We start from the raw sequence: 23,922 nt of genomic DNA on the forward strand, positions 1-23,922 counted from the left end.
TCATCTGACTACCAGGCAAAATGAGACTGAGGTGTGGTGTGTTGTTGGTGGCCTGGGGTGGCAGGGGGTGGTGGGCAGTTTCCTCCAGACCAAATTGATGACAAACAGGGTCTCCTAGAAAGTCGTTTGGTGGCAGTGGAAAGAGCACGGGCTTGGGAGTCAGAGATCATGGGTTCTAATCCTGGCTCTGCCACTTGTCAGCTGTGTGACTTTGGGCAAGTCACGTAACTTCTCTGTGCCTCAGTTACCTTATCTGTAAAATGGGGATTAAGACTGCGAGCCCCACGTGGGACAACCTGATTACCTTGTATCCCCCCCCCCAGAGCTTAGAACAGTGCTTGGCACATAGTAAGCATTTAACAAATACCATTATTATGATGATGATTATATTCCAAGGCCTGAGGATGAAAAACAGGCTCCTTAATGTCTTTACTCCTCGATCAAGTGCTGGATTGGTGCTGTCACATCCTCAATCCAAAATCAAATCAGCAGTTTTTAAAAATCATTCTTTGCCACTGGAAATGAGTGTTTACTTTCCCCTCAAGAACAAGGGCTCCTTTCCTTCTCCCTGAAGTCGTTGGGATTGACCCGTAAGCCGGGAACAATCAGGCTAGAGCAGGGATGAGTTAGTTAAAATGGCTGGCCGTCCAGGCGTCTCTTCCAAGCTACTGCTCCCTGCCCCGTCCCCCCTACCCCCTGCCCTTTTCCTTCAAGCTCCTTCAAGTCCCGGTCAATCCTGTTTTTTTCATGATTTCTGTTGCTCTGATTCTTCCCTTGTTTTTAACCAGTTTGGGCTTATTACACAGCCTCGTCTTTCAGGTCATTTCCAACTGAATAGCTCTTAAATCCCTTGAACTTGACCAAGGCTTGGCAGTCAGAAAATTTGGCACACAGAGGGTTTAGACAGGGAAGGGAAGTGTCAGCCTGGTTCATCCTTCCAGGCGGAAAGAGAAAGTGCCTTTTCTGGTCTGAGATGTTTTGTCCACTGTTAGGGATGCAGGGACTCAGAGTCCTGCTGATTTTGGCGGGTTGGTTGGCTCCCGGAAACAAGATTTCCATGGCTCCCGGGGAGCCAAGGCTGTGGAGGACACCAGTTGGAATAATTGAAGGCAAAAGAATGGGATGGGGAGGGACTCAGTTAGTGGAATCATGGGCTTTTAGCTCTCCAACCTAGGGTCTTGACGCTTAGTGTGTTTGAGTCCAGGCCATGAGCACAGTACATGTGTGACATCTTTCACGTGTGAGGGGGGAACTCCCTCCTCATGGGACCTTCCCACTGTCCGCCCTGGCTCATGTTCATTTCTTTGCCATCCTCTCATTTCAGTTTCAGGAGTCTGTCTCCGAGATGCAGCGTGACCTAGTGGCAAGAGCCCAGGCTTGGGAGTCAGAGGTCATGGGTTCTAATCCCGGCTCCGCCACTTGTCAGCTCTGTGACTCTGGGCAAGTCACTTAACTTCTCTGTGCCTCAGTTACCTCATCTGTAAAATGGGGATTAAGACTGAGCCCCATGTGGGACAACCTAATTGCCTTGTATCTACCCCAGCGCTTAGAACAGTGTTTGACCCATACTAAGCGCTTAACAAATACCAACATTATTATTATTGTTATGTTTTCTTCAGTCTCTCAGCAAAGCTTCAGTTCAGCTGTTTCTCCATTTCTCCCATAGGGATTTTCCTTTTCATTTGCAGAGAGAGGCTGAAGTAAGTGTAGGTGGCCCTGAGGATTCCCTCCCAGATTCTGAACCCCGAGAAACACAGTAACCCCCAGGGGAGGAGCCAGCCCCATACAGCTCATTGTCCTGTTTGGTAATTGGCCCAGCTGAGAGATGATAACCATCATCATTATTGTGATATTTATAAAGCACTTACTACGGTGCCAAGCATTGCAGTAAGCACTGGGGTAAATACAAGAAGATGGGGTCAGGCACAGTCCCAGACCCACACAAGGCTCACAAGTGTAAGGGGATCATGGCCCTCGGTGGCAAGTGCCCAGGGAACTTGCCCTGGTCCTTAGCTTGTGCTAGTCCTTGTGGTCCCAGGAAATGGTTTCAACCTCCTGCCTCTGACCCTCAAGCAGAAGGAGCTGGGCGAGGGGGCAACAGGCCACTCCAGCCGTGTGTGTCTGCCATCCCCACTGCCGTGCCCATGGATGTCCAAGTAGGCTTGGGAACCTTTGGGTCCCCCAGGCCTCTTTTAACCATAATCAGGTAGCCAGGGATTCACTCTGCAGTCGGGGTGTGATCTTACAGTTTTAGACCAGGATTAATCAGAATGTCATGACCTCCTCTTCACCTCTCCAGAATGACTTTGTCTCTTAAGCCTCTGACATGCTACCTCCCGCTAATTCTTTGCCCAACTACCTCTCCAAACCCAGTGGAGCTCAGAGCTTCAACTCGGTGCATGCGAGAGGAACGGGAAACCCTGGGAGGTGGGGCAGATGAGCTTCGAAAACCAGGTGGCCTGGAAGGATACCCGGAAGGAGGAGATGCAGAAGGAGGAGGCCCTAGGCAGGGGCCTCAGCCACCCTGGACAGAGCAGCCAGACAGAGAGCCCCTGATGGCTCGGCAGACCGGTGGCGGGATCCGGCCTCCTGCTGGCTACCCCAGCATTCCTCTGAGCAGCAGGAAGGAGGAAGCAGATGTACCCACTACTACCCAGGAAGTGGAAGGTGGAGCCCCGGAAAGCTCCCTGGCTTCTCCAGGCCCGACTCCGGTCTCGGGCTCTGGGGACGTGAGGACCATGCTTGAGAGCCACGAGGTGGTCTATACCAGGTTCTTCGGGGCGCCTGGGCACTGCGGCCCCTCAGCGGCTGGTGGGGGTCCTGCCCATGGGGATGAGGGATGGAGCTTGGCTGCGTCGGGAGATTCTGCAGACCCGGTTGGGTGGTGCTGGGATCCCCAGGGGATCCAGGGGCAGAAGCCATTCGCAGACACCGGGATGCAGCCAGGATCTGGGCGGCCAAGTGAGACGTCCGTGATGGAAGAGGCGCAGCCAGGGCTCCCCCAGAGCATCCTGGGCAAGGAGAGTACAGCAGGGGACCTGGGCATCGATGAGGACCGTGACATTGATGAGTCTTTGCTTCAGGACGGTCCCCCACCCCAGGTCTCGCCGCAGATCCCCCAAACCCCGGTGGGGCCCTTGGCCGCCACTGCTCCCGAGGAAACCAGAGACCCTCTGAGGTCTCCAGCAGATGGCAGAGCCCCCTTCTCCGTGCCCAAGGGCCCCAAGAGCCCGGCTGAGAGTCTGTGGCCGGGGACTGGCCACCAAGTGGAGTCCCCGGGAGCCGACCAGGCCACGGGCCCATTCCGAATGGAGCCCCAGCCCGAAGGACGAGGGCCAGAAGCTGAAGGTGGAGCCACCTGGCCAGTAGAGCTGCGGGGGACAAAGCACAGGACCCCAAGTGACACAGTGGAGGCTGAGCCCTCGGGTGGCACCCGGGTGCCTGCTGAGCGGGCCGCGCCCGACAGGAAGCCCACAGCTCCCTCCTCGGGGAAGCCGCCGAGCCGCGTGCCCCAGCTGAGAGGTGTGTGCACGTGCTTTCCTGCCCCAAGCGGGATCATTTCCAGGGGCTTGCGCCTGGTCGGAGCTGCTTGAGCCGGCGCTAAGCTTTGAGACTCCTGGAGCCTGCTGCTTCTCACCCCGCCACAACTGGCTCTGGCCCTTCACCCCCCCCACTCCCTCCTACAAACGCCCATGCACCTCCACGCCCCCTCACGCTTGCCCCACTGTGCATGGCCGTGGCCTTGTTGGGCTTGCCTTCCGGCCTCACTCCAAGGGTCGTCGTGGCTTTCCCAGGTGGCTTGGAAACACTTGGCTTTCAGGCTCCACCGAAGAAGCTTCACTGAGAGCCACTGGAGCAGCACGCTCGGCAGAGAGTGGAGGTGACAGTAAAGCCAAGGTCCCAGGAAGTCATCTTCCCCAAGGAGCTCCTAGGCTGCACCGCTGTGGAGCTGCAGGATGGGCTTCGCCTAGGGTGGATCCCCAGGTGTCCAGGCCCCTTCTGGTGTTTCAGGGACCAGGCCCTGCTGTGGTTTCTTGGGGAACAGAGATCTAGGGTGTCTGGGACAGAAGGGTGGACCTGGGGCAAGAGATGTGGGGTGCACCAGGCCCTGGGAAGTGCAGGGGTTCCTACCCGCAGTGAGGATCGGAAACCTGGGCCGGTGACTGGAGAAAGTGTCAGGACCCCACAGGATCTGGTTCACCTTCTAGTTCACCTTTGATCCCTCCTCCAGAAAACCTGCGGCTTGGCTGAGGATAAAACAGAGAGAGCAGAAGCTTTAGTAGGAGGTTGGGAGATGAAGGGCAGGAAGATTCCCCCCCTCCTACATAGCCTTAACTTTTTCTTTCTAGCTGTTTGATAAGCAGTGTTGACCAGCCTCCAGCTTTGCCCAGTAGTAAAACTTCAAAGGAGAGAAAACAGTGTCAACACAACACAACAAGGAACAACATTTGTGTGCTCATTGTGGTCGGGATCCCACTTCTGCCTTTCCAGCCATACATGCACTCATAGGTGAATTCTGTTGTCATTGGGGTCTTCCTACACAAAAGATGACTCCCTCTCTCTCTCTCTCTCTCTCTCTCTCTTTCTCTCTCTCTCTCTCATAGATTAGATAGATAGATAGATCGTAAAAGGGTGCCAATATCTCAGACCTAGGGAAGCAGCGTAATCTAATGGCTAGAGCATGGGCCTGGGAGTCAGAAGGACATGGGTTCTAATCCCTGCTCCGCCACCTGTCTCCTATGTGCCTTTGGGCAAGTCACTTAACTTCTGTGGGCCTCAGTTCCCTTATCTGTAAAATGGGGATTAAGACTGTGAGCCCCACGTGGGACAACCTGATCACCTTGTATCCCCCAAGCACTTAGAACAGTGCTTTGCACATAGTAAGTGCTCAACAAATACCATCATTATTACTTAGCTTCTCTGTGCCTCAGTTACCTCATCTGTAAAATGGGGATTAAGACTGTGAGCCCCATGTGGGACAAGGACTGCATCCAACCCAATTTGCTTGTATCCCGCCAGCACTTGGTACAGTGACTGACGCATAGTAAGCACTTAATATCACACTTATTGTTACTAATATTATTTTGGCATGCAGTTACCAGATGTTCAGTGTCCCTATAGCCTTTATCCATGTGACACAAACTGGGTGGTACCTCAGCTGCTGCCTCCCAAGATTGATCCTCAGGCCTTTTTTCACCATCAGGGATTGTGCTCGGGCTTGATTGCACAGTACTACTAATAGCAATTACATTTATTAAATGCTTACTTTCTACCAAGGACTGTGCCAAACACTGGGGTGAATACAAGATCATCACCTCAGACATTGAGGGAAGGAGAATGGGTATTGAATCCCCGTTTTACAGATGAGGAAGCTGAGACCCAGAGAAGTGAACTGGCTTGTTTGAAGTCTCACAGAAGGCAAGTGGAGGGGCCAAGATTCTAACCCAGGTCTCCCAACTCCCTGGTCCGTGCTCTTTCCAGTGGGTCATGCTGCCTTACTGCCCGTATCTTCCCAATCCCAGCTTTCTTCCTCAGCATGATGGATTTCCAGTACAAAGTAAGGCAGGGTGACCAGGCAGGTAGGCCTTGTGTGCCCTTCCTGGTTGGCTGGTGGATCTCTTCTCTCCTGAGCCTGCCCCACCTAACCCCGTGCTGGGCTGTGAAGGCCTTGGCTGAGGGAGGAAGAAGGTAACTCCCTACTGCCGCCCACTCAGCAACTCTGGCTCAGCCTGGGGGTGGGGGTTCCTTCTGACCCCCCACCAGGTTCTCTCAGCAACATGCCCTAAGTGCTCCATGTTCTCCCTGGGCTTCTCTCGGGATCTCCCAAGGGCTCTCGCCTCCCAGCAGTCACAGCCCTCGTGGCTGGGCCCCAGGAGGAATGGAGTTGTGGTGTTCTGGCCCACAGGGGGGAGTTTTGGAGCAGGACTGATATGGCTGTCCAGATGCACCCTGGGCCAGGGGCAGGCCTTTCACACAGGCAAGTGCCTGTGGAGTTCTGCGCCAAGAGCCCCACGTCAGCTGCCAGAGATCTGGTGCAGGTGGCCACCCCGGAAGGGAGAGTGGACCCCATCATGTGCAGAACACTGACCCAGAGTCGCTGGGGTGGGCCCGTCTGGTCCTCCTGGGCCCGAGCCTCCCCTTGTCCTGGAGCAGAGGCCACTCAAAGCACCTTCTCCCTCCCCCGGGGTCTGTCGGGTAGAGAGGGTGGCCCACCCCGCCTCTCCTGCTCCCTCGCACTTGCCCTACACCTACACAGTAGCCAGTAGCGGTGGACTTGGGGCAGCTGATCAAGCATGGCTATGGAACCCCCTCAGACTGGTGACTCTCTCCTAACAGATACTGATTTTTTTTTTGTAATATGGTATTTGCTAAGTGCTTACTACATTACAAGCACTGTATTATGTGCTGGGATAGATAAGAGCTAATCTTTTCTTTTCATACTATTTGTTAAGTGCTTACTACATACCAGGCACTGTAATAGCTCTGGGGTAGATACAGGACAGTCAGGTTGGACACAGCCCTCGCCCCACATGAGACTCACACTCCTAATCTGTATTTTAGTTGAGGGAACTGAGGCCCAGAGAAGTGAATTGACTTGCCCAGGGTCACACAGCAGAAAAGTGGTGGAGCTGGGATTAGAACTCAGCTCCTTCTTACTCCCAGGCCCGGCCTCTTTCCAGTAGGCCACGTGACTTCAGATTGCCAGTCTGCCTCCTGGGTGGAAGGGGATTGGGGACGAGGGTCCGAGCACTGTCGTCACTGCCCAGAACTATTTGCCCCTGCCCCTGCCCCTTCCCCCACCTGCATCTCTGACGAAGCCAGACTGACTAAGAGCCTTTGGACAGGGATCCTGTGCGATGCAGTCTACCAAAGGAGTCTTGGGTAGGAGGAAAGAGTGGAGGCCGCTGAGGGCCATGTGCTTTCCAGAAGGGGCGCCTGCTGCCAGGAGATTCGGCTCCTCCCTCCTTCTCTGACTGGGCAAAGTGGGCAGGCTTGCTTTGGGCATTTCTGGACTGACTTGATGCCCATCTGCTGCCTCCGCATGCCTCTGCCACTCAAACACACCCAGGTTCAGACCTTGAAACGCAAGTTGCTTTTTAATCCCTTCTGAGAGTACGAAGTAACTGATTGAAGCATGTTCGGTGACCGGGCCTAATAGCGTATTTCTTCATTTGTGTTGCCACACTAAGGAAATGGAATTCCACCCAGCATATTTCTTTATGGAGTTTGTTTTTTTTTCTTGCATTTCATCAGCTCGTGTGGCCAGCAGAGGAAAAGATGTGCCTGGAACTGATGAGAAGAAGTCCAAGGTAAACTGTCAGATTTGTGAATGATAATGGTAAGAGTAATTAATGATAATTGTGCCATTTGGGAAGCACTCACAAACTTGGGCTCAGCACAGGGAAAAATACAGTGCAGTCAGGTTGGACACAGTTCCAGTCCCACACGAGGCTCACAATCTTAGGGGGTGGGGAGCAGGGGAGAGAAAGGGAGAGAGAGATAGAGCATGCATGGATTTTATCCCCATTTTACAAATGAGGAAACCAAGGATCTGAGAAGTTGAGTGATTTGCCCAGGGTCACACAGAGGGCAGTTGCCGGAATGAGAACCCAGGTCCCCTGCCACCCAAGCCTGTGTTCTTTTCAGTAAGACATGTTGCTTCATATGCACTGATGCATTGTGGGTTCTTTGAGATCTTCAGGCAGAGGGGAATCCCAGTTTTCATTTCAGAGCCCTAGATTGGGTCTTTAAAGAGCCTTCCTCCTTACTCTTGCCGCTGGAGATCCTGTCCACCCATTTCTAAAGCCCCAATGGATGGCCATGGCCCCCACAAATTTTAAAGGATCCAAATAATGTCTCAGAATGATTTGTTTGTGTGTTTTAGTTGGTGACTTGACCGTCCATGTTGCCATTGTGGTTTTAACAGAACGCAAAAGGTGACTCAGCAGTGACATGATCCAAATCTTTCCATTGGGTGGGGCCCCCCAGAGGCTGGGCCTCTCTACAGAGGCAGTGGGGTGGACCCTTGGGGGGCCAGGCACAGTCAGCTCTCCCTGCCCTCCACCCCTCCTCCTGCTTCCTCTGTGAGGCCTGGGTTCCAGAGAGTGGGGGCATGGTGTGAACAGGGAGCCTGTGGTAGGAAGAACCCAAGCTGCTTTCTGCTGATTATTCAATCATTCAATCGTATTTATTAAGCGCTTACTGTGTGCAGAGCACCGTACTAAGCGATTGGGAAGTACAAATCAGCAACATATAGAGACAGTCCGTACTCAACAACGGGCTCATAGTCTAGAAGGGGGAGACAGACAACAAAACGAAACAAGTAGACAGGTGCCAATACTATCAGAATAGAGTTATAGCTATATACACATAATTAATAAAATATAGTAAAGTACAAATATATACAAGTGCTGTGGAGAGGGGCAGAGGGAGGGAGGGGGGCAATGGGGAGGAAGAGAGGAAAAGGTGGGGGGGCTCAGTCTGGGAAGGCCTCCTGGAAGAGGTAAGCTCCTAGCAGGGCTCTGAAGGGAGGAAGAGAGCTAGCTTGGCGGATGTGTGGAGGGAGGGCATTCAAGCCAGATGAAGGACGTGGTCCAGGGGTCGATGAAGGAATAGGCGAGAACGAGGCACAGTGAGGAGCTTAGTGGCAGAGGGGTGGAGGGTGTGGGCTGGGCTATAGAAGGAGAAAAGTGGGGTGAAGTAAGAGGGGGCGAGGTGATGGAGAGCCTTGAAGCTGAGAGTAAGGAGTTTTTGCTTGATTAGGCTTCCTTGCCAAGTTGGGGGTCCCTGGGCAGGCAAGAGGTAGGGCACGGAGTGGTTTTCTCATGGTCTCAACCTTGCCTGGACATCGAAAGTATTATTTTTCCAAGTGCTTAATACAGTGCTCCGCACACAGTACATACTCTGTAAATACGACTGATTGACCAATTGATTGCTATGGAGCTGCATCACTTGAGAAGCAGGGAGATAAAGAATGGCAAAGGTCTTCTCCAGCCACTTGTCCAGGTAGGCAGTGATGCTTGCTTTGTGGCCTCGTGGCAGGGAGTGGAGAGCAAGAGTGGAACCAAGATGCCTCGAGGGGCCGCGGGGTCTTCGGCGCCCAGAGGATCAGCCAACGCCTCCAGAATCCCGGCCAAAACAACTTCCACCCCAAAGACTCCTCCCAGTGCAGGTACAGCCTCCTGAAACTGTGGGAAGGGGCAGCTGGGGGAGGGGAAGGTCCAGTGGGGTGGGTGTGTTGCGGGGGCACTGGGGAGGGGAAGCTGGCGCAGTGGGGAAACACGGCCAGTCTACATGGACTCAACCAGGATAAGAGTTGTGAAACAGAACAACAAGGCAAGTTGACCTTCGTACAAAGTCATTATTACTTCCTACATTGCCCACCACACCTCCCGCCATCCCCCGCCTTCCTTCATCATCCCCCATTGCACACCCTTCCCTTCCTCCTCTCCCTCCCCCAGCTGTTGCTGCTTCCTTCTTCCCCAGCTCTGCATGAGCATTCTGCTTGCTGTGGGTCAGAGAGCGATTCACCTCCTGGAGGCTGAACCAAGTCCAGGATTTAGTGGCCAGCAGCTGTGTCCGGGGAGGGCCGGGCAGTCGGGCCTGGTCAATGGGCCATGGGCCTCTCGGGCATCTTAGTTTGCCTGTTGGTGTCTGGGGTTGCTCTGTCCAGATCCGGTGGACTTGTTGGGCCTGAAGAGATGGTTATAAATATATGTATATATATTACACGTACATTTATACATATATGTACGAGTGTGTGTACATGTGCCCCAAGGGTGTTTATGTAAGGGCCTGTTGGTCGTTATTTGCACCGCAGGCTGTATTTCTCATTATTCATTCATTCAATTGTATTTATTTAGCGCTTACTGTGTGCAGAGCACTGTACTAAGCACTTGGGAAGTACATGTTGGCAACATATAGAGACAGTCCCTACCCAACAACGGGCTCACAGTCTAGAAGGGGGAGACAGACAACAAAACAAAACATATTAACAAAATAAAATAAATAGAATAGTAAATATGTACAAGTAAAATAAATAGAGTAATAAGTCTGTACAAACATACATACAGGTGCTGTGGGGCGGGGAAGGAGGTAGGGCGGGGAAGATGGGGAGGGGGAGGGGAAGGAGGGGGCTCAGTCTGGGAAGGCCTCCTGGAGGAGGTGAGCTCTCAGTAGGGCTTTGAAGGGAGGAAGAGAGCTAGCTTGGCAGATGTGCGGAGGGAGGGCATTCCAGGCCAGGGGGAGGACGTGGGCCGGGGGTTGACGGTGGGATAGGTGAGAATGAGGCGCAGTGAGGAGGTTAGCGGCAGAGGAGCAGAGGATGCGGGCCGGGCTACAGAAGGAAAGAAGGGAGGTGAGGTAGGAGGGGGTGAGGTGAAGGGGGCGAGGTGATGGAGAGCCTTGAAGCCGAGGTTGAGGAGTTTTTGCCTAATGCATAGGTTGATTGGTAGCCACTGGAGATTTTTGAGGAGGGGAGTAACATGCCGAGAGCATTTCTGCACAAAGACGATCTGGGTAGCGGCGTGAAGTATGGATTGAAGTGGGGAGAGACAGGAGGATGGGAGATGGGAGAGGAGGCTGATGCAGTAATCCAGTCGGGATAGGATGAGAGATTGAACGAGCAGGGTAGCGGTTTGGATGGAGAGGAAAGGGCAGATCTTGGCAATGTTGCGGAGGTGAGACTGGCAGGTTTTGGTGACAGATTGGATGTGAGGGGTGAACGAGAGAGCCAAGTTGAGGATGACCCCAAGGTTGCGGGCTTGTGAGATGGGAAGGATGGTAGTGCCGTCAACAGTGATGGGAATGTCAGGGAGAGGGCAGGGTTTGGGAGGGAAGGTAAGGAGTTCAGTCTTGGACATGTTGAGTTTTAGATGGCGGGCAGACATCCAGACAGAGATGTCCTGAAGGCTGGAGGAGATGCGAGCCTGGAGGGAGGAAGAGAGAGCAGGGGCAGAGCTGTAGATTTGGGTGCCATCAGCATAGAGATGATAGTTGAAGCCGTGGGAGCGAATGAGTTCACCAAGGGAGTGAGTGTAGATAGAGAACAGAAGGGGACCAAGAACTGACCCTTGAGGAACCCCTACAGTAAGGGGATGGGAGGGGGAGGAGGAGCCCGCAAAGGAGACTAAGATTGAACAGCTGGAGAGATAATAAGAGAACCAGGAGAGGACAGGGTCTGTGAAGCCAAGGTTGGATAGCGTGTTGAGGAGAAGGGGGTGGTCCACAGTGCCGAAGGCAGCTGAGAGGTCAAGGAGGATTAGGATAGAGTAGGAGCCATTGGATTTGGCAAGCAGGAGGTCATTGGTGAGGAACTCGTTAGAGTATAGACAAAAGCTTGCTTGGCTAGAGGTCCTTTGACTTCTTTCCTGTAGTAATAGTAGTAACAGTAGTAATGTTTATGGTACTTGTTAAGCACTTACTATGTGCCAAGCACTATACTAAGCTCTGGGAAAGATGCAAGATAATCATAGTGGACACATTAGGTGCTGCCTGTCTGTAGAGTACTGTAGTAAGCACTGAAAAAGAGTATACAGGTGAGAAGAAGACATAAACCCTGTCCCTCAAGCGGCTCACAATTGGGAATAAAGGTCAGGGAGAGGACCCTTAGGGCACAATGGGAGCAGTGTTTTGGTTTTGGGTGATGACTGATACTTGTAATGTCTCCATTGCCTAGTACAGTGCTCTGCACACAGTAAGTGCTCAATAAATATGATTGAATGAATGAATAAACAGAATTGACTCACTGACTGACTAATACTTCCTTAGTAAAATCCAGTCAGACCTGTGGGGGTTGCAGTATTTGAGGAGTACCCGGGTTGTTCATGTCCCCCCGGCTCTGATCCATGCTTTGTTGACACCATGTGCCCAGACTGGACTGTCATTGACAGGGCAAGGAAGCGATGCCCTGGGGCCCAGCCCTGCCTGGACTGTGACTCCGGGGTCTTGTTTCCACGGTCCCATCAGCTCCTGCTCTCGATGCAAACCCTGGAGCTGGTAGAGGGTGCTTGTGGGCGCCCCTCAGGATGGGTGGGTTGGCTAGGAGTAGTACGTCCAACCCACCTGCCCACTGGCCTGGTTTCTGCTGGACCATGATAGGGGATCTCTGAAGCTTCCGGGAAGGAGCAGAGGAAACCCTGTGTCTGGGGCAAAGTCTGAGAGAGGAGCTCGGGAGCTTGGTATCACCAGAATGGGGCCTCCGTGATGTGCCTCGCTCTCTAGGGAGAACGCCTACCTCGGAGCCCTGGCCCAACATGGTTTCAGAGGGGATGAAACCCTTTGGGCTTTTCCCTGAGCCGTTTAGAAGCCCCATGTCCCGTAATCCCTTACGTGGCTAGACCAGAAAATTGATTTACTACAACAGTCAGAGGGCCTTGCTTTCTGGTCACCCTAAATCAGAATCCCGTGCAGAGCCCTGGGGAGGAGGAGGATAGTGGCGGGGCGGGGTGGCGGGGCAGGGGGAGGCGATGAGACTTAGATTGAGGGACCCTGAGGCGGGGAATGGGGACCCACTGCCCTTCGAAGGACTGGAGTCTCTCCCCCACAGCCCAGATGGCACCACCCAAGGGGAGCAGGTACGGACAGAGGGTAGGTTCCAGGCCTCCCCTCCTGGCTAGGGGACCTCGTTGCTCAGGTGCTCGCTGAGGTGGAGCCGAGAGCCTCCAGGCTCTTACAAAAGTGAGCTGAAAGCACAGATGCCGACCAGGAACTGCTTTGGGACCCGTTTTCCAAGGAAATTGGAAAGCAGCGTATGTTGAGCTTGCGAAAAATCGTCCCTGCCCACATGCTGGGGAGAAATGACGCCAGCCAGAAGGAAACAGAAATTGGTGTGTGTTTACAGCACCTCTGCTGATTAAGCCTTGGCTTGCTTTGACATACCTCATTTTAGCCACCATATTGGACAAGGTGCCCAGGGCAAGAGATGGTGGGAGGTCGAGGAGATGCCTTCCTAAAAATTCCAAGGTGTGAGATGTGAGGCAGGAGGGTCTCCCTTGGAGCCCGGGGCAAGCTGGGGCCCTGGTTTGGGTCCATTCGCTTGTGACCCCCGGGGCCTTGGTTCAGACGTCCTCCTCCTGCCTTGCCTCAGGAGGGAGATCCCAGCCAGCGGGGGAATGGAGAGTGGAGAGCGGGCCCTGTGGGCCCCATCATATCTTTAGATTTTCCATTCCAGGAGAATCCGCTCGGTCTGGAGACAGGAGTGGATACAGCAGCCCCGGTTCCCCAGACAGCCGCCCACGCACACCCTCCCTGCCCACGCCGACCAACAGGGAGCCAAAGAAGGTGGCCGTGGTCCGCACCCCGCCCAAGTCTCCCGCATCCGTCAAGAGCCGCCTGCAGACTTCCAGCGCCCCCATGCCGGACCTGAAAAACGTGAGGTCCAAGATCGGGTCCACTGAGAACCTGAAGCACCAGCCCGGAGGTGGAAAGGTGAGGTCTGACCGCCCCCGCCTCTCCCCGGCGGGCTCTGGTTGTGCGTGGAACAGGGGCTGGACTGTGGGGATCCCCTGGAGGGGTGCCCAAAGCTCACACCCTGACCCAGAATTGATGGCTTCTGTGAGGGAATGTGGCCCCCACCCCACCCCCACGCCCTCCAGCAGTCCGGGCCCGGTCCCACAATGCCTGGGACGGAGGGACTGCAGAGCGGGGGATACAACATTCCTGACTCCCAGCTAGGGGAGCACCATAACCAGATGTTACTGAGTATCCGGGGCCCTGCTCCATCCCCAGAAAGGCTGTGTCCCCTCAGAGAGCACTGGTGGCACCTGGGCAGCACCAGAGTCCAGCCCTTTTAGGGGACTGTCCTCTGGTCCTCCGGGGACCCACACTGGACAGTCTTCCCCAAATCGCCCTGATGGTTAACGTGGCATGTGGAAATTTGACCTAGCCTTCACCGGTCATTGCAGTTGCTGAGTCGGTGACTGAATCCTTTCACCTTGGCTCATTGAGTCTCGGTCCTAGGACCGGTGTGGAAGTAGTGTGGCCTAATGGAAAGAACCCAGGCCTGGGAGTCAGAGGCCCTGGGTTCTAATCCTGGTTCCCCCATTCACCTGCTGTGTGACCTTGGGCAAGTCACTTCACTTCACTATGCTTGTGTTTCCTCAACTGCAAAGTGGAGATTCAATTCCACAGCATGGCTCAGTGGAAAGAGCCCAGGCTTGGGAGTCAGAGGTCATGGGTTCTAATCCCAGCTTGGCCACTTGTCTGCTATGTGACCTTAGGCAAGCCACTTAACTTCTCTGAGCCTCCGTTACCTCATCTGTAAAATGGGGATTAAGACTGTGAGCCCCATGTGGGACAACCTGATTACCTTGTATCTACCCCAGTGCTTAGAACAGTGCTTGGCACATAGTAAGCGCTTAACAAATACCATAATTATTATTATTATTATTAATAATACTGGTTCTCCTTCGTATTTAGACTTGAGCCTCATGTGGGACAAGGACCTGACTAGCTTAGAGCAGTGCTTTGCACATAGTAAGTGCTTAATAAATGCCATCATTATTATTATTTATTATCTGCCCCAGTGCTTAGAACAATATGGTTTTTTTTTTGTTTTTGTTTATAATCGTATTTCTTAAGCGCTTACCATGTGCCACGAACTGTACTCAGTACTAGGGTAGATACAAGCTAATCAGGTTGGACACAGTCCCTGTCCTACATGCAGCTCAAAGTCGTACTCCCCATTTTACACATGAGGTCACTGAGGCAGTGAGAAGTGAAGTGATTTGCCCAAGGTCACACAGCAGACAAGTGGCAAAGCTGGGATGAGAACCCAGGTCCTCCTGACTCCCAGGCCCACGCTTAATCCACTAAGCCACTCTGCTTCTCGTGCCTAGTGGGCCCATAGTGAGCACTATAACAAATGCCATAATTAGGTCAACATAGAGCCGTGTGAATAGAAGATGATAAAATCAGGGAAGCTCTGTTAGCAATCCCAGAGCCCAAGCTGAGGGAAGGTAACCCCATTCAACTTCTCCGGAGAAAGTCCACACTGAACCCTCTTGGTTCAGACCCTTGTCATGTACCTAAAGACATGTCCATCTCAGTGGCGATTCAGATCTCAGGAGAGCATTTCTAGTCCTCTAGGCTCTGCCGGTCCAGTCCTCTGAGCTGACTGAGTCTGGGAGCGGGCAAAGTCCCAGGGGCAGCAGGTTGGTTCGGAGGGCTGAAGGCAATAGCTTGCTTCCTGTGGTGCCCCTGCCTGGTTCAGACCAGATCTGGGGACTTCCCAAGGGCAGCACAACAACAACCCCACTCTGAGGTCTCAGAGTTTTGTTCTTGATTTTGAGGCCATTTCCTTGCCCCCACAAGGGAGAGCGAGAGACAGGGTCATGGACTGGGATCAGGAACTCTATTCCCAGCCCCCTTAGTAATAATAATAATAATAATATTATTATAATAATAATAATAATAATGGCATTTGCTAAGGCTCTTACTATGTGTGAAGCACTGTTCTAAGCACTGAGGGGGATACAAGGTGATCAGGTTGTTCCACATGAGGCTCACAGCCTTAATCCCCATTTTACAGATTAATTAACTGAGGCTCAGAGAAGTTAAATGACCTGCCCAAAGTCACACAGCTGACAAGTGGCAGAGCCGGGATTAGAACCCATGACCTCTAACTCCCAAGCCCGTGCTCTTTCCACAGAGCCACGCTTTGGTATTTGTTAAGCGCTTATTACGGGCCAAGCATCATATTAAGCACAGGGGCAGATATAGGATAATCAGGTCGACACTGTCCCTCTACCTCATCAGGCTCACAGCCTAAGTAGAAGGGAGAATGGACATTGACTCCCCATTTTACGGATGAGGAAAGTGAGGCACAGAGAAGTCAAGTGACTTATCCAAGGTCATGCAGCAATCCGTCTGTGTCTGTGCCCTCGGTGTAGTAGAGGGAGAAGGCTGTCAGCCTCCTGGCCCGATTGTTGGCTGGGGTTGAAGCCCCCACCAACCCCAGGCCCCTGGGAACCCTCTTCTGGCTTCTGGCAAGCAGAATTTGGCCAAGTAGCTGGCCTCTTGAGTCCTGGGGGAGCAAACTTGCCAGGTGACTCAGCCAATGGAGTTTGTTCTCCGTAGGGGAGGAGGATTTGGCAGGATGGGTTTTATGGGGTGGCTTTAGAGACCAACTGGGCAAGTGACCCTCACCACATGCCTTTAAATCTGTAAATGGAAAACCTTCCAGCCTTTCCAACTCCGTCATCAGGGCATCTTCCTTGTCTGGACTCTTGGATATCAGGCACGGCTCTCTTGAGCATTCAGAACTTCAAATTGGGTAAAACGCAAGTTGTCATTACTGGGCAGTAAGCTTGGCCCATGGGGAGCTTCTGAACAGGGCCCATTCATGTCACTATGCCCACACTCTGAGAGACTGGTCATTTGGAGGACGGGGGATGGACAAACGCTGCGGTGAGGTGCCAGCCTGAATCCCAGGGCAGACACCTCCTTCTCTTCCTCCTCTTCCTCCTCCTCTTTCTCCTCAGAGAAAAGTTAGCTGTGCAGTGAAGGGGTGTGGCAGCTGGGACTGCCCCTGCCGTGGGAGCAGGGCAAGTCTTTAGCCAGAGTCAGAGCTCAGGCAACTTTCCTGAATGCCGAAGTGCAAAAGTAGAGATAAGGTTGGAAAAACACTGGATTCCTCCAGCTTCTCCATCCCCATGGTGAGTGCTCCTTTGTTAGAGGATGGCATTTCCGGAAGTGGTCAAAGCTTGATCCAAGTTTCCTGCCAGTCAGTCTCTGAAATTCCTGGGCCCAGGTGGCCCAGGTAGACCCATGCTGGTTCTTTGGGAGGAGTGTGGTTGTCCCCACCCCACTGATGAGTGGTGATGTGCCATTCACTGAGCAGTCTGGCCTCCGGATGAACCGGCTCTTTGGGCCTGCCCTGCCTTCTAGGGCCTCTGCCCGACTATTGCCTGAGGCTTTTAAATCCACCACATTGGATACTCTCCCTACCAAACTAGAAAGACCTGGCCTACACCAGAGCTGTCCACCTAGTAGCCATAGGTCACCCTGGCCCACGAAGTCACTCATGGTGGCTGGTGTCCCACCCGAGGAGGGTCACATCACAGAACTTAGTTGTCAGAACTCTACTTGGCTTAGACCAGCCCAGGCCATGTGCTCACAGTGCTCCCCCCAACCATCAATGAAAACGAGCATGGGGCTGGTGGCGGCCCCATTTGAACCCCAGGGCCCGTAGCAGGGAGCAGTTGAACTCCAAAGCAGGCCTCTGGGGATTTTTGTTTGTTCGTGCTTATGGTATTGGTTAAGTGCTTACCATGTGCCAGGCACTAAACTAAGCGCTGGAGTAGATACAAGCTAATCAGGTTGGGCACAGTCCATGTTCCCATGAGGCTCACAGTCTCACAGTCTTACTCCCCATTTTAAAGATGGGATAACAGAGGCACAGAGAAGTTAAATGACTTGTCCAAGATCACACAGCAGATAAATGGCAGAGTGGAGCTTAGAACCCAGGTCTTTCTGACTCCCAGGCCTGTGCTCTATCCATTTGGCCACGCTGCTTCAGGTTTTGGCCATCACCCCCCTACCCCCATCCCTGCTACCTGGCCTTCAGAGACCTCAGGCTCTGTGGGCAGCAGCCAGTGAAAGGCTGGGGGTTCGGGGGGCAACGATGATCCTGAGTGACCCTGAGCATAAGGACCCAGAAGCTGAGATGCCTTTTCCAGAAGATTTTACCATCCCTGAAAACCCAGGGATCCAGCACGTAGCTTTCTGCCTGTTCGGTCTCGATTGGGTTTCATGCCCAGACCAACAAAACATGCCAACCAGCCAGACATCTAGTCAAGGGGAAAGCCCACCGGCCAGAGCTGGGCCAGGGGATGTCAGCTGCTTTGGGATCCAAGGCCGACTTCTCTGGTGAGAGGCAGGCAAGGAGCGGGAGGCTGCCGGGGGAGGCTTTACCTACCCCACCGGGTCTTTCTGCTCCTGCCCCTCCTTCTCCTTCTGCCTCTCCTCCTCCTCTTCCTCCTTCTCCTTCCTCCTCCTCCAACCAGAGCTGGTGGGACCTGGAACATACTGACTAGGCATGAGCAGCAAAGAAAAAGCCTTGGTAGGCGCCTGGGTTGCCATGGCTACCTCACATCATCTTGTCTCCTCAGCAGTCAGATCAGACTGTGTCCGATCCAATCATCTTGGACATACCCCAGGATGCTGCGCAGTACTTGGTATAGAGTGAGCGTTGAACAGAATCATTGTGATTATTAGTAAACCCGGCATCCTTTGTCTTCTCCGGGGCTCAGTAGGGTGAGGGCTCCGGACGGGAAGGTGGGGGTTAACTTGGTGTCTGGCCTTGTCTGTGTTGCTTTTTCTTCAGACAGACTCTCTGCAGTCCCAACATGGTGGTGGCTGTGCTAAGTCCCTCCTCCCCGGACCCCTCCCTGCTACTCTCCTAACCTCACCTCCCCATTCCCTGCCGTTGTGTCCCAGTGCCCCCTACCCTGACCCGCCCTGCCGTGCCCCCCCCCCCCCCCCCCCCCCCCCGCCACCTTGGCCCCCACCTCTCCCTGCCCTGACCTCCATCTCCTGATCCCTCAGACAGACCTGGACAGCCTCTGGAAGAGTTTTGTCTAGATAGACTCTGAAGACCCAAAGTTGGGGGACCTGAATGTCTCTTCTGAGGCAGAGACCAGCCCTCAAGAAATACACCCCATTCTAAGAAAGGCAGAAGACCTTCTCTGTCCTGCTGCTCTCCCTCCTCCTAGGTCTGGGCCTGAGTTAGGGCCTAACTCCGGGTAAGGAGCCCCCAGGGCTCCCTCATATCCAGGCTTGACTCTCAGGGTCTTCCCCAACCTGTTGGCGAGATTTGGGCATGAGGCCGGTGTGGATGCCATTGGCTCAGGCCAGGCGATGGGCTTCCCTATGGTTCAGCTGCAGGCCCTGCTGTGGGGCCCAGAACCTTCCATCTGCACTGCCGGGCTTCCCACCTGCCCCAGACCCATGCCACTCCTTGTCCATGACCATTCTGACCTCTGGCTCTGACTCCTCCCCGACACGTTCCCCCCCCTCCGCCCCCCAGCAGTAACCCCTAGAAATGGACCTGCACCCACCCTCTCTGGCCCTGCCTAGCTAAACGGCCCCCAGGAGTCACCTCCTCCTTACTGTCAGTGCCCGCCACAGCCAGCGCCGTCTGCCGCCGTGCCTTCCGCCCCACCACATCTGTGCCCAGCAGCCTGCAGTTCTGCCCACTGAGACTGGCAGGGATTCCACGACGTGGAGGCAGCTTGTGAACCGGCCAGGCCTTGACCCTGGGCTCGGGAAATAGTTTTATAGGGAGCATTAGTGGTGATTTTGTTAGTTTTATCCTGAGGCGAACTACATCCATCGATCCACCACATGTCCCTGCGGGTCTGAGGGCCGACTAACCCCTTGGGCTCCTCCTGCCAGGAGAGGTCAGACCTAGGCTGGCCCAAGGCCGAGGAGCCACTTTAGGTGATGAAGCCGAAGGAAGGCCCAGAGTGGGGAGGGAGGGAGGCTTCGTCTGGTTCCTCTGTGAAAAGTCAGGGGGTCTTGGGGTTTGTGATCCCACCCTGGAGAGACGCTCGGGTCACCGTGGCCAGCCCGAAGCGTGCAGGGGCCCCCCCGGCCCCGGGGTAGCCTCCAGGCCCCCTGGCTCATGCTGAGCAAGGCCGGACCACCCTTTCGGAGTGCTCCCCAAACACCGGCAGTTGGACAGCCCATGCTGTCTCCACTCAGCTGCCAGGTCCAAGGGATGGGCTGCAGCTTCGGCTCAGTTGAGGGTCTGTCTCGCTCACGTCTCCCCTTCTGGTGCCTCCGTGGGGCCCTCCTGCCAGGCTCTTCCTGGGTCTTCAGGCCGCCCGGAGGCGGCCACTGATCCCAGACCCCATCCTCCACCCACCCCGGGTGAGTAGGGCAGGGGTCACCTGTGTGTGGTTGGTAACACACCCTCTTTTCTGGCTATCAAAGGTGCAGATTATTAATAAGAAGCTGGATCTTAGCAACGTCCAGTCCAAGTGTGGCTCAAAGGATAATATCAAACACGTCCCAGGAGGAGGCAGTGTGAGTACCTTCACACGGTCAGCGCACCGGAATGCTGTTTGGGCCAAGTAGTGTGGCAGGGGGTAGGGGGGGCAGGGTAGCAGGGCACAGCATGGCAGACTCCCAGGACAGCAAGGCCAGCAACTCAGGCAGGAAGGCAGGCAGGCTGAATTCGTGGTCACCTGGAACGCCCCATAGGGGTCCACACACAGCCAGGTTTCCGAGGGGTCACCAGAGGGCACCCACAAAATATTCACTGAAGAGAATTGATCCATCAGTGGCATTGATTAAGCATTTACTGTGTGCGGAGCACTGTACAGCAGTTAGTAGACACGACCCCTGCCCTCAAAGAGCTGAAAAATCTACTGTGTGCAGAGCACTGTACCAAATGCATGGAAGAGCTCAATAGAGTTAGTAGACACCATCCCTGCCCTCAAGGTGCTTACAGTCTACTGTGTGCAGAGCACTGTATTCAGCACATGGAAGAGCGATCAATCAATCAGTGGTATTTACCAAGCACTTACTGTGTGCCGAGTTATATTGTTATATTGTGCTCTCCCAAGTGCTTAGTACAGTGCTCTGCACACAGTAAGTGCTCAATAAACACAATTGATTGATTGCAGGGTACTGTACTAAGCACTTGGAACAGTACAACAGAGTTAGCAGATGCATTCTCTGCCTATTATGAACCTACAGTGTACAGCTTACAGTCTGCTGTGTACAGAACACTGTACCAAGCACAGGGAAGAGCACAGTAGAGTTAGTAGACTCCATCTCTGCCCGCAAGGAGCTTACAGTCCTACAGGGAAGCCAGACACTAAAATAAATTACAGGTAGGGAAAGTGGCCATGTAAAATAGAAATGGATATAAAGTGCTAGTGGTGGAGTGGGGTAAGTATCAAAGTGCTCAGGGAGTCCGGACCCAAGTGCTGAGGGGAAAGAATCCATTTCAGACCATGCTTTGGGTGAGAATTCAAGGGGTAATCTTGATGGAGGCTGGGCCCCACTTAGGGGCACGGCCTTCCTCTGCATGCGCCAACCGCGGATTGCTTAGCCAGGCTATGGAAGGAAGCAGTTGGTTGCTGTGTTGGCTGCTTTGGTGCTTTGGTGCTTTGGGCAGTGGGCAAAAGCTGCTGCTGCTGCTGTTGCTAGTGCTTCTTCTTTTGCTGCTGCTGCTGCTGCTGCTGCTGGTCAGAGTAGTCATAGTATTTAGTAAGTGCTCACTGAGTGCAGAGCACCATACTAAACACTGGGGCGGAGAACACCGGTGGGAATTCGACACCATCTCTGGCCCTTGAGCACTCTTTCATTCATTCATTCATTCAATCAATCGTATTTATTGAGTGCTTACTGTGTGTAGAGCACTGTACTAACAATCACTGTATTGATGGCATTTAGGAGGCTTTTCCTATGTGCCATGCACTGGGCTAACCACAGAGGTGGTACATGACAGTCAGATTGGACACAGTCCCTTTCCCACTCAGGGCTCCCAGTCTTAAAGTTAAAAGTTGTACTTCCCAAGCGCTTAGTACAGTGCTCTGCACACAGTAAGCACTCAATAAATACAATTGATTGATTGATTAAATGGAGGGAGATGTACTTTATTCCCATTTTACAGGTGAGAAAACCAAAGCCCAGAGAGATTAAGTGAACAGGTTGAGGCTATGGTGGCAGAGCCAGGACTAGAAGCCGGTCGCCCAACTCCCAGCCTTGCGTGTTCTCTATTAGGCCATGCTGCCTCCCACTGTAGATTGGCCCTCCCACACAGCCCTGCCTGTGGGCCTGTTGGGCTCTCTCCTGTATAGGCAGTACTCTTGATCGGCCATTTCGTGGTGCGGAGAGATCAAGCAGCCTGCTGTTTGATGGGTAAAGCAGGCAGGGTCCAAGGGAGACGTGACACAGCAGCAACTGTGAAGTCCCTTTACAGTGGATGCCGGGAGTGGCTGAGAAAAGACCTCTCTGCACTGGGTCCCTGGGTTCTTTGCAGGAACTTCTGACTGCCAGTTCCGGTCCAGCTTCTAGGACTCCGGTCTGGCCTCCAGGGCTGCGGTCCGGCTGCCAGCTCTCAACCACGAAATGTTTAGCCACCCTTCAGACAGGAATGGCAGGGTTCGTCTGTTTTATCTTTGGCTTGCTCCCCCTCATGCCTGGGATGTGCAAATTCCAACTCTTGCCCCAAATCTCGATTGCCGCCAGTGAGAAACGAGCTGAACCCGAGGCTGCTGTTGCGTGCATGTTCTGACCAATGCCTGGTCATCAGTGTGGCTGCCTGTTGGACTCTCCTGGACCCCAGTCTTCTGGGCGCTTCGATGGGATCAAGGAGCGATGGGTGCTCGGGCCTTCTGGTTGGGCGGTGGGATAGATGGATGGGTGGATGGACGGACAGGTGGATGGACAGAGGCCACGTCTTGGGAGACCTCGGAGCTGAAAGGGTGCCCTGGGGGGTGCCGTAGCTGGGGTCACCCGGTTGCCCTGGGTCCAACCGTGCTTCCGAGCTACAGAGTGCAGCTAAAGCTCAGGCAGGATCCCCGGCCCAAGAGAATAGCGAACTTTAGTCTGGCCCAGTGGATGAGATTATCTTCACAGGGCAGCCTCTCTCACTCCCACCCCTGGTCGTCTCAAACGTGTTATAGTTTCTATAGTGGCCTTTCCCCATTTGACCCTCTGATGGCCATCTGTACACAAGAGAATATGGCAGGCTCCCAAGGCCCTGCAGTAAGTCCCAGCTGGCCAGTCGGCACTGCTCTGCTTCTCCACCCCTGGATGCTGGGAGCCGACGCCTTGGCCGGAGGTGCTGGGCACTTTGGAGCTGGGAGGTCTGGTGGCCTGGAGGACACGGTCACAGTCGGACAAAGATGTTGGGGACAGGAAAGGGCACGATAGAGCACCTGATCTAATGCCAACATTTGTATCCTAGCTGGGACCGACACCAGGCTGGCCTACCCTCGAGTTGGGAAATCCAAACTGTTGAAGAGCTTATCCCTCCCTTGGTTCAGTTCTCCGAGAATGGGGCAGTGTTCGGACAGTGGCCGTAGAGGCTGCTGTCCTGAACCATGGACCTATCCAGAGGCCTAGAGTGGCTGTCGGGTGAGACTTGGTCAGCTCAACAGCTGTGGAGACACTGTCTTGTACTGAGGGCCTGTCCAGAGGCCCAGATCGGCTGTTGGGCAGGACTTGGCCAGCGGCCTTGGGGACTGCCACCCTGTCCCACTCTCTTCTCCGTCGCCCTGACTTGCTCCCTTTATTCATCCCCTCTTTCAGCCGCACAGTAATTATGTACATATCTGTAATTTCTTTATTTATATTAATGTCTTCCCCCACCCCCCAGACCGTGAGTTCGTTGTAGGCAGGGACTGTCTATTGCTATATTGTACTCTTCCAAGCGCTTAGTACAGTGCTCTGTACAGAATAAGCACTCAATAAGTATGATTGACTGACTGTCCCGTGGGGCCATCCAGAGGCCTATATCAACTGTTGGGGGGATTCAGCCAGTGGCCTGAGGGGCTTGAAGAGAGTCCACCTGTTGGGTTTCAGCTGTGATTTGGATTTTCAGGTCAGATGACCCCAGTGAGAAGGAGGTGGGGAAAGGAGGGGAGGGGAAGGCTGAAAAGCCATCTCTGGACCAAGGTCTGGGTGCCTCTATCCCTCTCCTGGGTGCTGGTCTGGGGTCTCATGGCAGGCTGGAGTCCGGGGGCCTGGGCCTCACAGGGGCCGGAGGTCAGGGAGCCCATTCCAGGCACGAGGACCACTCGGAATGGACATTGGCTACGATTGGACTGACCAGTGGGCCAGCTCAGCTGACTGGCTTCCCAAGAGTCCATCAGCAGGTGGACTGGGGGACCCCGGTCCTGAAGAAGGAAGTGGTCAGCGACCAGCTGCCCTGTGGGGCTATCCTGAGGACACTCTAGGCGAACA

The 23,922-nt window shown here is 53.9% G+C and overlaps 1 protein-coding gene across 8 annotated transcripts in view; it reads left to right on the plus strand.

Annotated features, from left to right (window-relative positions):
• MAPT (microtubule associated protein tau) overlaps nt 1–23,922 on the plus strand; it is an 83,456-nt gene that overhangs the window by 53,159 nt on the left and 6,375 nt on the right. For all 8 annotated transcript variants that reach the window (XM_038754508.1, XM_038754509.1, XM_038754510.1 and 5 more), the window contains 3 exons: nt 7,255–7,310; nt 9,043–9,172; nt 13,172–13,428. In XM_038754508.1, coding sequence (XP_038610436.1) covers nt 7,255–7,310; nt 9,043–9,172; nt 13,172–13,428 — 443 coding nt within the window. The remainder of the gene's footprint in view (nt 1–7,254; nt 7,311–9,042; nt 9,173–13,171; nt 13,429–23,922) is intronic.

This window comes from Tachyglossus aculeatus, chromosome 11 (assembly GCF_015852505.1).
Source record: "Tachyglossus aculeatus isolate mTacAcu1 chromosome 11, mTacAcu1.pri, whole genome shotgun sequence".
Lineage (NCBI taxonomy): Eukaryota > Metazoa > Chordata > Mammalia > Monotremata > Tachyglossidae > Tachyglossus > Tachyglossus aculeatus.